Below are 15,981 nucleotides of genomic sequence, written 5' to 3' on the forward strand. Positions count from 1 at the left end.
AGATCATGCCTTTTCATTTTATTTAACCATATGTTAAAGCAGTATTCTTTATTAGACCTGGAAAAGTTAGAAACAGGAATATATTTTACTACAAAAACTACACGACAATTTTGAAATTAGAAGCTTTTCTGTATGAATTCCACTCTAAAACAATGCAAGTGCAGTCTTGACGATAAGAAAGTCAAATTTATTGAAATTTAAATTTGTATTTCCATTTTAATTTTCATTTTCCTAAAAACATTTGTCAACTTTGCAGGATTTCATCTTCAAGTATATATGTACAGACATTTAAAGTTCTGATGTATTAACATCTCGTGGAAATACACCTATCCCTCGATTTATACAGTACTTACCTGTTTTACATGATTTCAGTTTTACACAGTTTAAAAATTAACAGATTTCAAAAACTTAGTAAAATAGTATTTGCTGCATAAATGCAAATACATACATTTGAAGTCATTTTTTAATCTCATTTCTTTGGTAACACTGGTGGCAACAACAAGGATGGGGATTCCCCGTGTTAGGGGAATCTCAATAGTATGTATATGTATTTCATAACAGTAAAATTTTAAATTATATGGTTCACGCGAACTAATGCAGTATCAGTATTTTAGCAGCAAGGATTACATCATTTTTATCTACATATCTGAATGTTTACTAGCAAGTTTTCAACATTTATAGTTTTTGTGGCATTTTTTATAATTTATGTAAATTTTTTAAAGTATTATAATGCCAAAACGATTTTTAAAAAAAAATCAAAAATGAAATTAGAAGCAAAAATTAAAATATTAGATCATCTATGTAATAGAGAAGGAGTAACAAATGTTGCTAAATTTTACTCCATGAACGAAGCCACAATAAGGACAATTAAAAAAAAAAAATGAAGACTCTACTAGAAAAAGAATTAGATATGGGTAGAAGACGAAAATTTAAAATGGATTCCAATTGATACTGATGCTATTAGAAACAAGGCTTTAAAAATTTATAAAGCACTTAAGAATCGGTCACTATCGACTTTGTCAGATGAAAAAAAGGTATCTTTTTCCACAAGTCATGGTTGGTTTGAGAGATTTAATAATATTTAAACAAAGGCATTCTTTACATAATCTAAGATTGAAAGGAGAAAGTGCATCTGCTGATTCGAATGTAACAACAATATCCAGCAAAATTTGCTGAAATCAATTGCCACGATCTCCTACATTTCTGATCAGATCTTCAATGCTGACGTGTCTACGTTGTTCTGAAAAAAAAAAAAAAAAAATACAGTCAAAAGTCGTTAATCCGGACTCGTCGGGACTTCGGCGATTCCGGATTATCGATTTTTCCGGATTATAGATCATCAGTTTAAATCTCGTAAGATGGCATGCAGAAATTCTAAAATTAAAAATATGAAACCGTAATTTATGAAATAAAGAACAATTATGATCTAAAGGGTATCAAAATTTACAAAAAAAAAAGCTTAATATTTATTTGTTTACTTTATTAAACATTTCTTTCAATGTAAGTTGTTTAAGTTGCTTCATTTTATGTGATACTAATACTTTCTCTTTAATTCTATAAACAGACATAATTTCTTTTCAGTTAAAGAGTTCTGCTGTTCAAGTCCCGTTAATTGCTGTGCCGAGAATACCGACTAACTGGTCAATGGAAATTTTTTCGTTTTCACTAACCTCTCTGTCACATTCTTCATGTCTTTATCCATTTTTTTCAGCAATTTCACTTTTTGTTTGTTGGACATTGAAACATACTTTCGTTTTGTAGATCCTTTGGAAGTTCCAGCATCGGAAATTCTATTTGACATAATCGAAAGTTCAAGTTTACTTTTATAAAATTGCTCTTACAGTCTGCAAAAAATAATAAGCGGGATCCTATTCGAAGATTAAGGAACAACGCAATCATTAACATTAACTGAAATAGATAATTAGATAATTTTAGCCTACACCGTCCGTTATACATTAAACGCGCAGGCGAAAACGTATTCTGCGCTTGCTCACACGCACATGCGCAGTAGTCAAGTTCTTACGCGCTCGCGTAAAACGCCTGTGCTAACGCGGCACATGCGCAGAAAGTTTTTAGCTTTGAGGTCCGGATTATAGATCATTCCGGATTATAGGTGTCCGAATTAACGACTTTTGACTGTACCTTGCAAATCAGCTAGTGGTCATAAGGTAGTGAAAAGTCATACAATTTTTTTCTGTTGCAATGCTTCAGGCAATTATATAATGAAACCATTGGTTATTAACAAATCAAAAACACCATGTTCATTTAAAGGAACAAATATAAATAACCTTCCCTTTTATTGGATGCCTAACAGGAAAGCACGGGTCACTGCCATAAGGTTCAATGAATGATTTCTTACCATGTTTGTCCCAGATGTCAAAAATTATTTAGGTAAAAAAAGGATTGCCTTTTAAGACTCTTCTTTTAATAGATAATGCACCTGGTCATCTTCAAAATTTACAACACAAAAAAGTAGAAATAGTCTTTTTGCCCAAAAAATACAACTTCTTTATTACAGCCATTGAATCAAGTAATATTTTCTGGCTTTTACAACATTGTGTATATCAAACAAACCTTTAGGTATATTTTAGAAAAAATGGAGAATAATGAATCTTACTCTTATGGATGCTTGGAAGAAATTTACAATCTTAGATTGTGTTGGACTGTCATATACTCAGATTAAACAATCAATGCTCAACGCATGCTGGAAAGCAATACGTTGGATGTTGCTAAAGATGAGAATGATAGATTACCATTAGAGTGTGAATATTCTCAGATCACTAAATTGGCTCAAACTGTAGTAGGAGAAGGTTTTGAGGATTTAGCTCAAGCATATATTAAAGGAATAATGGTTGATGAAGAACTAAATGAGGATGAGTTAGTTAACATGATTCATGAAACAAATAAACATGATGAAGACCAATCTGAACCAGCTGCATTCACAGCTAAAGTCATCAGTGTAGGACTTGAATTGGGAAGAAAATTAGGTAATCATTTTTTACAATATGACACAAATGTCGAATGAAATCTCCGATTCCAAGGGGAGCTTAGTAAGTGTTTAAATCTATATACGGATGTTTAAAAAGATTTAGGGGGACAAAAAAACAACAGGCAATTGTTAATTATGGATTTCATCATGAAGTCTAGTCGATGTGAGATCTCCCCTAATTTATCATCTATTGAAGCAGAATCGTATCACGAATACTCAAGTGATGAAAGAGACATCATACCAATCAAGAAGAAAAAACTAATAATTCATGAAAGTGATGTCAGTCCAAAATCAACTCTAAATATGAGAATATTTGTAGAAATTTCCTGTTCTTTCAATTCGAGCCACAATTTTTCATAAATGCTACATACTTTCATTACATTATCAGGTTGCATACTTCTGATGTCTGTGTAATTTATTTAATTGATGATGTAATTTATTTAATTGATAACTAAATATACTCGATTATGTTTTCACAAGGCTTGCTAATGTTTTTTTAAATAACACGAAAATAATCATGCAATGCAATAAAAATAGAACATCATTTTCCTGCCTCAGAATATACTACTAATAACAGGTTGTTTAAAGAGCAAAATATACAAAATTTAAATTAAATAATTATTTCCTTTTACTCAGTTGAATATACATTTAATTCATAAACATGTATATGCAGATAAAATTAGCTATGTCAATAAAGTTCTGCAAAGAATAATGAACGTGATCCTATTAGTTAAGTGTTGCAACTTTATTTCATATGAAATATTTTCTATATAGTCATTCCTTAAAAGTAGTCTCTGAATAATTAAACCAATTAAATTTGTTTCTAAATGTACTTGGGTTAATTGATAAAAGCAAGGCTTTTTTTTTAAATGGCAAGCTGATTTTTAATTGATTTCATACTTAGATACATCATTATACATACATTAATAAAATAAATAAAATTCTAATTATGTTAGGGCAGTTTCCATTTTGCTGGTGTTTACTAAAGAAAATTTTACAGATAGCATTTTTAACAAAAACGCTGTTTATGATCATTTAAGATTTAAAAATAAATAAATAAATAAATAAAGAGAGAGAGAGATTATTTTGTAAGTATTCATCAAGAATATTTCTTCCAATTTATGTTTTCGAAGAAACGCCTTTATTACACCAAAGTAAAAAAAAATTATCCCTCTACCAAAACTTAAATCTGTATCGATTAAAAAAGAACAGTAATGCGTATTTAATAAGAACACAGGAATAAATTGTATTAAAACTCAAATCTATTTGTAAATTGTTCTTCTCTAAACTTATGCTTTGAACCTGAAATATTTTGAATGAAATAGTGCTTTTTTATTTATTTTAAGACTTGATCTATTTTAAATTTACCTAAAATACCTAAAATAATTATTTTAGCTTTTCAAGAGTTTCTTTTACATTGCTGAATTTGATGAAGGTGTACAAACGGTGCCAAATTCTTGGTTTTGGGCTGATATGGATAAATGACATATGTAATATGAAAAAATGAATCAAACTGAACAAAATGATTGCATCACATCAAGCCCCAGATTATTGAGAACTTTGGCAATTTCACCGGGTTCTCTAAATTTTTGCATCGACAAGTATGATATTTTCTATAATTATGTGTTCTTGTTGCTCATTTTTCTCACTGTATAATTTAGAAAGCTGAATAGAACATGGAAAATGCTGTTATGAATGACATCAGTACCAAAATATTTTTAAAATATAGTAACATCTCCATTTTTAGTACTTTTATCCATAAATTATTAGTACGAGTTGGTAGTTTGGTTTTTGAATCTTAACATTATTTTAATTACCAGACTAGTTGTTTAAAAATAGGAATGCATGTATTAAAAAATTCAAAAATTAACAATCATATCAGGATATAATATATATTTGCTTTAACATTTAACTGCATTTTTTTTATACAAATTTGATGCTCTCAAAATCTATTCGGTCACCTTAATTTTGCAGTGGAAAAATAATGAAATAGTATAATCCTACAATTCGAAACCATAAAAATTCTATTTGATTTATTTATTGAATAAATTGTTGCAAAATATCTGAAATTTGCAGAATTTTATAAAATAATGTAGCCATGACTGTTAATTTAATTTTACATCAAATATTTCGATAATTATACATGAGCAAATAAATGCTGCTAGAACATTTAGATGTTTAATCTAACATTAAACGATTATTTAATTCATTCTTTTTGCTTTATGTTAAATTATTGTTTATGAGTGATAACGGAAATTTAAAATTTTCAGTGAAAAAGGCATAGAAAAGTTAAAGTTGGCTCTGAAGTTTTCAGACATCGAAAAGTGCAGAATTTGGTGCGGAAACAACAACAACAACAACAAAAAAAAAAAAAAAAAAAAAAAAACCACCAGCGATTTAAATTCTCCGATTCTTCAGATGAGTAAAAAAAGTAAACAAGTAAAAAACAGTAAAAAAGTACTATAGTAAAAAAGCTAGCAGAGCTGTGCTTGCCATTGCTACCAGAGTGCACACAAGGAAAATATTTTCAACCAGAATTTTCTGCATCTGTTTTAGCTAGTCCTCACTGCAAATCTGAGGACTAATACTCCAAAAGCAGGCTCATCAGAAAGACCCAATAAAGGTTTCGTACTGTTGCATTCCTGTACAGGTTCATGCAATTTGGAGTGATTAACGATGACACTTAATAAACACACAATGTATTTGCCAGTATTATTCAGGACATCTCCAAAAACATGTTTACAGTCGTCCAAAAACTGCGACAAGCACATTGAAACAATCAGCAACAGAGCCTTTAGGCTGTAACAGTGAAGACAGCTTCACAGCAAAGTGCTAGAGTACAGCTCCCGACTAGGTTCAGTCTTCTCAGAACTCGACGTACTGTCGAGATTCTCGACGCTACAACTCGCGATGCACTCCACAATAAGCACTAGAATACAGCTTCTGACTCAGTTCAATCGTTCTTGGAGCTCAACACACTCCAAGATAAGACTCGATGATGCACTAACTCGCGATACATTAAGAGACTCTCTCTACGCACTCCCCAATCAACTCAATACTAGACTGAAAATCAACTCAATAGACTCGAGATACTACTGCTACTCCGCATACAGGCAGGGTTTATATAGCTTTTAGCATGCATTCGAGAACATTCTAAGTCAAACCAGTAAGAACTCGTTCTAAATGGTTCTCCATCCGTCTACGGCATATTGCCAATTTCGCTGAAAGATGTTGCCAAATGGGTGATTTCTCGCCAAATCTAGCAAATCCTAAACCTGCTTTGTGGGAAATCTATCTTACCGCAGCTGGAAATTTTTTAACAGTAACTTTCTGAATTTGCCAATAGTCAATTTTTTAAAAGTGTTCTGTTTTCAGGTTTTTAGAATAATTATGTAATAAAGACACAATAACACGCCGAATAAATACTAATTCAGAAGTCAAACAACAAAAATCAGCGTTATATTTACAAAATTTTCACAGTGACTGTTTACTGTGAAAATTTTGTAAATATAACGCTGATTTTTGTTGTTTGACTTCTGAATTAAATATGCAATTCCCTGACCTTTTCTCTTCCGCAGAACTTCAACATCTAATCTTAAAAAATTTAAATTCTTTATCAAGTAGATTACAAATATTGCAAGAAAAGGTGGAGTTGCTGAAAACTCCTAACTGTGCAATCAACCGAAAAATTCAGAATTAAATATATTCCAATTAAAAACTGAATTAGAACTTCAATTTTTAGAGAGAATGTTTCTCAACAACATAGCTCCTGTGGTATTGTAAAATAATATTTTACATTAATCCTAATAGTTTTTTTTTTTTTTTTTTTAAATTTTATTTTGTTTACTTTTTGCACACATTTTCATTTTATAAAGTAATTTCTGTTACGTTTTTGCTTAAATGAAATTTTCTATTTCAGTATTATCTTATTTTCTTTATATAAAAACTAACTGCAGAAAATGTACTAAAATACAAATATGGAACTCAAAGCAATGAAAACGTTATGATTTTATAAATAAGTTTCCATTACATTTGCATTTTATTTTGAGGAAAGTTAGATTTCTTGAGTGTTCTGTGAAGTTGAAATAATTTTCTTAAATGATAGAATAAGAAATCTTGTTGGTTATGCATTTATAGATTAAAGTCAATTTTTATTTATATATTTATTTATTTAGGTCAATGAATTGAAACATATTAATGTTAAAGGAGACTAACGTAAACATATTAATAGTAATCGTAACAAATATTTTGAAGTGATGTTGGACACGCTAGCCGAAGAGTACATTTGGGTAAGTGAAAAAAAAAGGGGGGCATTTAAATCCCTGAAGTTATCATAGGTTATTTTACATAAGTCAACATTTATAAATATATTTTTATGTACATCATCATTTACAAAATATCTTGATAACTTACATTACGTATAATATGAAATCTGCCAAATTAAGTCACACCCAGCACCCGTAGCTCTCAGCCTGAGTCAAATCTTAATTATTCAAAAAATCGAATAAAATAAGACCAGACTTCCATGAATAGTGCATAGTGCTACTAAATGCATATGTGACCATCCCAGAAGAAATAAAGCAGGTAGATATTAGCATCTGGAAAGATATCCCAATGCATGAAGGAAGAGTAATATATTTAGTGTATGAACCTGTTATGTCAAGAAGACTTTAAATGAATTAGAAGACAACATAAAATAGCAGTTTTATCTGATCGCAAATGTTTAAAATGTTATTTAAAATGTCTAACTTTTTTTTATTCTTAAAATGATGTTTAATCCTCATTTGTTCTGCTATTTAATTTTTATGATGTATTGTTACTTAGTTTGTTATCTATCCATTTGTCAGTAATTGAGCTGAATTAAGTAAAGCTTTGTTCTTTTACATTATATTTTACCGCTCGATCAGGCCGACTGCCGTACCAAAGCACTCGGGTTCGAATCTCGGAAAAGGTTCGGGGGTTGTAAACGCATAGTGTCTGTGCATCATGGGGGCACCCAAAATATGCTGCAAGCCGAAAAGTTCTTTCAAGAAGCTGATCGTAGGGAAAGAGAACTTGAAAATCCTTGGACTCGTCCTCCGTGTGATAGTTGCATCGCAAAAATGTTATGGTTTTTAATTAATTGACTTTCTGTTTAAATATGCAGTAATTATAATTAAAAATTCACAAGTAAATTTTCCATTTAATGTATTTTTTAGAGATAGTGCAAACTCATCTCCCTGCAACAATTGAAAAGAAAGGTGCTACTATAACAGTTAATCTCAAAAAGGTTGGTGGGTGGTAAATGTATAGTGTCTGTGCAGCATGGGGGCACCCAAAATATGCTGCAACAAAGTTGCTACTACACTCATGTCCATAAATTAAGGATAATTCGGAGTCACGCGGAAATCGAACTCTAAAATATACTAAAATATCACCTGTAACATCACAACACACATCTTCAAGAATCATATGCAAATTTTAGGAAGTAACCAGATGACACCGATGGTACTTCACAATGACGAGAATGTAAGAAAGTGATATATAATGAATACAGGCAAAGAAGTAAAATTGTTCGCAGGCACTTTATAAGCATTTCAGTGCAATAACCAAATAGTTCGCAGGGGCTTTATAAGCATTTCAGTGCAATAACCGACAAAGGACGCATTTGGATGATTTTTTACGTGGTAGAATTATCGGCCGTCTGGAATGTGGGCGTACCCAACTGGAAGTATCAGACAAACTTGGAATTGCCCAGAGTGTCATCTCCAGGCTTTGGCAACGATTCCCAGATGATGGTAATGTGAGTAGACGTTACAGCACAGGTCGCCCCAGAGTTACAGCGCCGAATAAGGACCGGTATTTGGCAGTTACTGCCAAAACAAACAGGTGGAGCACAGCCCGAGACCTGCCTCGTCAGCTCTCTTCAGCCACTGGTACGACAATTTCAAGGCAGACCGTGTACAGACGCTTAGGGCAGATTGGTTTATATGTTCGTAGACCTGTCAGATGCGTTCCACTTACTGCAACTCACTGTCGCCTGCGGTTAGCCTGGAGTAGAGAGCATGCACTGTGGACACCGCAACAGTGGGCTTGTGTGATGTTTTCCGACGAGTCCAGGTTTAGCTTGCAGTCTGATTCTCGCCGGACTTTCATATGGAGAGCTCCAGGTATTCGTTACCACCAAGAAAGCATCATTGAACGACACCGTTACGGTGGTGTAGGAGTGCTCGTTTGGGGTGGAATTATTCTGGGTTCCAGAACTGACCTTCATGTTCAAATTGGAATCATGACAAGCCATATCTATCGGGACGTCATTCTGGAACAACATGTACATTTGTTTCGGGGTGCCATGGGCACACAATTTGTTTATGGATGACAACGCCAGTCCTCACCGTGCAAATATCGTAAGCGAATGCCTTCAATCGGAGGATATCACCCGTACAGACTGGCCAGCATTCTCACCAGACTTGAACCAGTAGAACACGTGTGGGACATGCTTGGCCGACGAGTTGCAGCCCGTCAACCTCCTTCTACATGTCTACCGGAACTTCGGAGTGCATTGCTTTTTGAGTGATGTAATATCCCCCAAGATCAGATCGATAATTTGATACTCAGATGCCTAGGCGTTGTACGGACTGTATTGCATCGTCTGGGAGACATACAATGTATTAACAATCAAACCAACCATGTAATATTGGTTTTTTGTAAATAAGTTTTTTTTTTTTTTTTTTTTTTTTTTGGTAATTTGCTCCAGGGAGAAAAAAAATTGCTAATTTTTTTAATAATATCAAACATATAGCATCTGTTTTTGCTCTTTACCTTTTGTTTAATAAATAAGCTTTACAAATAAGTCAAATTTGTTTTGCTTCTAACTTTTCCTTTGCCTGATTTTGCATTATCCTTAATTTATGGACATGAGTGTATAACAGCGAGTACTTTTGTGTACAGAAGCTGTCTTGAAAGCTTAGAATCTAAAATTTTAAGTTTGTATTTGTTTTTACTGAATTGTAAGTATTATAAATTCATATGTTTGGAAGCGTCCGAGTTTCAAAAATAATAAAAGTATAAATGATAAATAATAAAGCTTCAAAATAGTAAATCAAACAATCATCAAAATGTTTAGTACCTATTTAAAAATTTGGAGCTTTCTTTCAATTTTAAAGTAATTTAAAATTTAATAAATAGCTTTAAAACTCTTGCCAGTCACTGCTCATCTCAATGCATATAATAGCATTATAATTTTTTATAATAATAATGCATATTTTGTTTAATTTCATGAGGCTGAAGGAGACATTGTAAACTTATATTATGAATACGAGTCATATTTTGTAAAATTCGATGAAAGGCCATTCGAAAAACATGTATACATTGACAGAATTGCCGATGTAAATAAAATATGTTATTAACAATATTAACTTCTTATTAATTAAGAAAAGGCTGCATTAAATATATTAAAAGGATCTTTTAAAATTTTTGCAGGAAATGAATTTAAGTTTCTCTTAAGTGAATGGATATTTTTATATCTTTATTACCGTATTTGCAGGCGCATAAGGCACATCCCCCTTTTTTTATACACATTTCATTATAATGAATTTACAGTATTTTAAATATAAATACAAAGTAATACTTTATACCCACAATTCATCTGGGGAAGAGCTTTTAATTTTCTTCATCAAAACCTAAACACTCATCACCATAGCTAAATGAAAAGTCACTTGAAACCTCTCCTAAATCAGCATTCGAGTCCTCATACAACAGATTGTCCTCTGTACCATCCAGTGTATTAATAATGCCACACTTCATACATGATTTAACCTCTGCCTCTGTTTTCACAGCATCCCAAGATGCTTTGACCCATTCACAAACTTTCCAAATGTTAGGCCTTCCCCTTCTTCTTGATGGTGTAACCTCAAAATTTGAAGCCTGCATCCAGCTTGCATGCTTTGTTACAGCAATTTCAACATTGTTTTTGAACCATAATTTGCCAACAAACTTAAGAAACACCAAACAGTTGAAATTTCCCACACTTAAAAGTCGTTCGCAAAAATTGCAGTTTTCATGCCAGATGCACATTTACTAAGCTCTCCGTAACTGTAATATTCCCACACATCGCAAGGAAACAAGAAAAAAATCATATAACTCCAAAAAAAGAGGAAATTTCCAGAAATTAATGCAATCAAAAACTGAGTATCGACATACAAGATGCACCTCCTTTTTTTCCCGACTTATTTTCAAAGAAAAAAAGTGCGTCTTATACACTAGAAAATTTGCTATTTAAAACTTTCTTACATTTATTGGAAAACAAATTGTTTTATATGCTTAATTTCATTCACATAACTATGCTCACTGTAGTTATTGGCTATACTAAATATTTGAATGAAGAAATGTAAGTTTTATTTGCACAAAAACTATTAGCATATGTTTTATAGCAATACACGCAAGTACACAAAAGTGATACACAAAAACTATGAGCATATAGTTTTATAGCAATTTATGAGAGCAAAGTTTTACATAAAAATGTAAATTAATCATAAACGCATCTGTTATATAATTTCAATACAATGAGATATAACAATAATCACTGAGGAAATCTGATATGATTGTGATGACTATATTCAATAATTAAAAAATTCCAAAGATTCCAGTAAGATTTTAATAACTGGAAGAGTAACTTCTTACTGGATCAATAAAACGCTTTTCTGCTGTTATCAGTTTTACTGGAGGAGATGTCTGAAATACTGCTATTGCGACATTATACTGATTAAACTAATGTAACACTGTGCGACACCCACACAGATCTTTAAAGCAGCAATTCTCAACAGGTGGTACACAAGATAAAAAATAGGTGGTAGGCAAAGAAACAAAGTTCAAAAATTCTATGAAGAAAAAAAGAACAATTGTTAGAAAATTCCTGTGATTGCACTTCCACTGAAGATTTCATAAATAACAACTTTTGGCTACACCGAAAAAAAGAATTTAAAGGCATTTCAAATAAAGCTAAATTTTTATTGCCTTTTCGCACAACCTATTTGTGTGAACAAGGATTTTCTTCCATGTTTTATTTGAAAAATAAATACAGAATAAAATTAAAAGTGGATCACACTTAAAGCTAAGTGAAATAAGGCCAGACAAAGAAATTGATCTCTCTTAAACAGGCCCAAATTTTACACTAAATTTAAGTATATAACTTAAATTTTGATAATTAAAATGGTAACCAATTCTTAATTAATATTTTTTATGTGTGCCTATTTAATACAGATAGCCAATAGCTTGTGCAAATGGCAAAACATTTATTTTTTCTATTTATATTGAGAAACTGAATAAGTATTATAAAATGTACAATAATTATACTGGTTGTACTAAGGTTTTTAAATTTTTGTTTAGATGGTATGTGTTAGTCAAAAGGTTGAGAACCGCTGCTTTAAAGCAATTAAATTTATGTCACTTTGTGAAGTTATACAAAAGTCGCAGTGTGACATTAACATCATTATCGCAGCATGACTTTACTACCATACTCAAAGACAAAGAAGCAACAATAACAAAAAAAAAGAAGCCAAGAGAAAAAATTGGTATCTTACCTCTCAGCCTCCACATCCACAGGGCTTGTTTGCTCACATCCTCTTCTTGGGCGCTTCGCATTCCTATAATAAACAAAAATAGGTACAATTTTATTACCGAGACCATAATAAACCACAGTGACAGTACATGCATAAAAGCACCAAACTTGGCACACACATCCATTTAAATCATAAATTGACATCACATAAATTTAGATACTTCTAAATGCAAGTGAATTATGACTGCACATAAATTTAGATAGCTCTAAATTTTAATTTACCACTGAAATACTGGTATACTTTTTAAACTTTTTAAAAGTGCATCGAATCTATCTATTTAGAAATTGCCAGAGATGAAAAATTTGCAATAAAATTTTGACAAAGAAAAGGCATCATTCATGATTGTGTGTGATTATGACAAAGCCTCAAGGGCTATCTGCCTGTGCCTTTGTGGAGCACTTTCTAAGGGAAACTGGCTTGTATACACGTTACACATGGGGAAAACCACGAAAACGCCCAGCCCGTTCCTGGGATTCGAACCTCGGACCGACTACCAGCGTTCGGTGACTCCACCGCTCGGCCGCTGGTGGGCCTCATTCGTGATAGAAAATTAGGCTTAAACTATAGTCCAAGAACCATGAAATGAAACCATTTCATCGATAACTCAACAACTAAATGGCACCTTTAATCTTCTAGGTGTATCTACGGATTATTTCGTATTGAAAGATGGCTTTCCAAATCACGACACGCAGAATATTCTTGTCAGATTTTGATAAATACGAAATGGTTTCGAATGAATGCGGCAACTGGCAGTAGGGAAATAGCAATCAATAAAGAAAGATGTTACAGCGCGAGGTTCATAAATAAAAACCTCGTATCCAGCCACACTATCTGCCGACCTGTAGGCGATTTTCGTGCCGAAACCGAAAAATACTAAGAAGCCTTCGACCGAAAGCTTTGTGTATGCAAAAAGTTTGTGAAACAAAATTTCTTCTATAAAATAAAATGCAATTTGCACTGAACCCATGAATTACTTTTAAAGAAATTAATATCACCTAATTTACAAATAATTTCTTTTAGCATGGAATAAATACTTAAACAGGTATCTTACAATTACATGAAATAACGTAATCTTTAAAGGCATTGATGTATACAATATAAATATTTGCTTGTTATTTTATGAAATAACAGTGTCTGGGAAGCCCACTCAAATATCCTGTAGAATTTTAACAAATTATTTTATAGGATACAAATATGCATCTGTTTTTTTATGAAATATGTGAAATTCATGCAAATAAAATTAAGGATTATGAAATTTATTTTAATATAAATAACTCTGCAAAAAGAAATATTCAGGAGACTTTATTCCCCTTATTTTCCTATTATTGTCATCATAAAAAAATAATAGCATTTATCTTAAAGATAATTAGCTTATTTAAAAAATACAATCTGTAAGCACTTTCTTTAACTCGATATAAGATCCATTTATTTTAAATACTTTTCTAAAACTTTTTATAAAAAATAAGAAAATAATGTAAGCACAAACCTTGTGGTTGAAAAGTTATGCAAACCTTGGGTTCAGTACCCCTCAAATAAATAATGAAAACAATCTCAGATTTTATAGGATAAAAATTAGGTCCAAACGGGCAATTTTTTTCATTTACAGACAATCATTAGATGTTTGGGCTAATGCTACTTTGGACTAAAAGTATTTAAAAGCTACAATTTCAGACAGACTGTCTTGCACACTTAAAATACAAATGTTTTATTAATTACACTGCTTGCCTTAAAAATATGTTTCTTAATCAAAAATTTGCTAAATTTTTATAAAACATAAACTAATACTTATAAAAGAGCCTGAGGCAATTTGTTACAATTAATTAAATTGTTCAACGTTGTTTAATTAATTGTTTAGGCGGTCAGAGCCGGAACAGCTAATGAAGTTTATGAGACTGTGATATTACTTTCGGTTTTGTGAAATGAAGAATTACATAGGATACTTTCAGATTGAAGTTCTGTAGAAACAAAAAAGTAAGTACCATCCCTCTTTCTGAAGCTCTTTATTTGTTTATTGACTTTTGGTAATTAAAAGGTCACTAAAGGAGATATCAGCGAAAAAACATACATTGAAAACAAAGTTAAAACAAAACGTTGCCGACAAAAATATCCAAAGAAGTGATTTGGAAGTGCTGAAGAATAAGTTTAAAGTGTTCGAGACAAAGATAAATTCCAATTTCGATTCTTTGCTCGGGTTATGTATTGAAGAAAGTGCAGTCAAAAGTCTTTAATCCGGACATCCATAATCCGGAATGATCTATAATCCGGACCTCAAAGCTACAAATTTTCCGCGCATGCGTTTACGCATATGCATAATACGTTTACGCATGCGCGTTTAATGTATAACGGACGGTATAAGCTAAGCTAAAATAATCTATTTCAGTTAATGTTGCAGATTGTGTTGTTCCTTAATCTTCTAATTGGATACGGCTTATTATTTTCTTTTAGACTATTAGAGCAATTTAATAAAAGTAAGTTGGAACTTTCGATTATGTCAAACACAATTTCCGATACTGGAGATGATGGTAATGTGAGTAGACGTTACAGCACAGGTCGCCGCAGAGTTACACCGCCGAATAAGGACCGGTATTTGGCAGTTACTGCCAAAACAAACAGGTGGAGCACAGCCCGAGACCTGCCTCGTCAGCTCTCTTCAGCCACTGGTACGACAATTTCAAGGCAGACCGTGTACAGACGCTTAGGGCAGATTGGTTTATATGTTCGTAGACCTGTCAGATGCGTTCCACTTACTGCAACTCACTGTCGCCTGCGGTTAGCCTGGAGTAGAGAGCATGCACTGTGGACACCGCAACAGTGGGCTTGTGTGATGTTTTCCGACGAGTCCAGGTTTAGCTTGCAGTCTGATTCTCGCCGGACTTTCATATGGAGAGCTCCAGGTATTCGTTACCACCAAGAAAGCATCATTGAACGACACCGTTACGGTGGTGTAGGAGTGCTCGTTTGGGGTGGAATTATTCTGGGTTCCAGAACTGACCTTCATGTTCAAATTGGAATCATGACAAGCCATATCTATCGGGACGTCATTCTGGAACAACATGTACATTTGTTTCGGGGTGCCATGGGCACACAATTTGTTTATGGATGACAACGCCAGTCCTCACCGTGCAAATATCGTAAGCGAATGCCTTCAATCGGAGGATATCACCCGTACAGACTGGCCAGCATTCTCACCAGACTTGAACCAGTAGAACACGTGTGGGACATGCTTGGCCGACGAGTTGCAGCCCGTCAACCTCCTTCTACATGTCTACCGGAACTTCGGAGTGCATTGCTTTTTGAGTGATGTAATATCCCCCAAGATCAGATCGATAATTTGATACTCAGATGCCTAGGCGTTGTACGGACTGTATTGCATCGTCTGGGAGACATACAATG

General features: G+C 32.8%; 1 protein-coding gene and 1 long non-coding RNA gene across 32 annotated transcripts in view; one reads left to right on the forward strand and one right to left on the reverse strand.

Moving 5' to 3' along the window:
* LOC146994913 (uncharacterized) overlaps positions 1-15,981 on the reverse strand; it is a 691,669-nt gene that overhangs the window by 371,909 nt on the left and 303,779 nt on the right. For 13 of the 24 annotated variants that reach the window (XR_015043337.1, XR_015043336.1, XR_015043332.1 and 10 more), the window contains one exon: positions 12,550-12,612. The exons of 8 other annotated variants lie outside the window; for them this stretch is intronic. Coding sequence is in view for 12 of the 16 variants with exons in the window: in XM_085824759.1 (XP_085680885.1) it covers positions 12,550-12,612 (63 nt within the window). In the remaining 4 variants the exon portion in view is untranslated. Of the gene's footprint in view, positions 1-493; positions 1,241-12,549; positions 12,613-15,981 lie in introns of those variants that run through there. 3 more of the 24 variants (XM_085824758.1, XM_085824764.1, XR_015043330.1) reach the window with 2 other exon arrangements.
* LOC146994914 (uncharacterized) overlaps positions 1-15,981 on the forward strand; it is a 260,019-nt gene that overhangs the window by 6,462 nt on the left and 237,576 nt on the right. For 3 of the 8 annotated variants that reach the window (XR_015043364.1, XR_015043359.1, XR_015043361.1), the window contains exon 2: positions 4,385-4,590. The exons of 1 other annotated variant lie outside the window; for it this stretch is intronic. This is a non-coding gene — a long non-coding RNA (uncharacterized LOC146994914). Of the gene's footprint in view, positions 1-4,384; positions 4,591-7,164; positions 7,279-7,896; positions 8,615-13,224; positions 13,733-15,981 lie in introns of those variants that run through there. 4 more of the 8 variants (XR_015043362.1, XR_015043360.1, XR_015043367.1 and 1 more) reach the window with 4 other exon arrangements.

This window comes from Stegodyphus dumicola, chromosome 10, assembly GCF_044657685.1.
Source record: "Stegodyphus dumicola isolate Sdum_Otavi_A_Nest chromosome 10, ASM4465768v1".
Classification (NCBI taxonomy): domain Eukaryota; kingdom Metazoa; phylum Arthropoda; class Arachnida; order Araneae; family Eresidae; genus Stegodyphus; species Stegodyphus dumicola.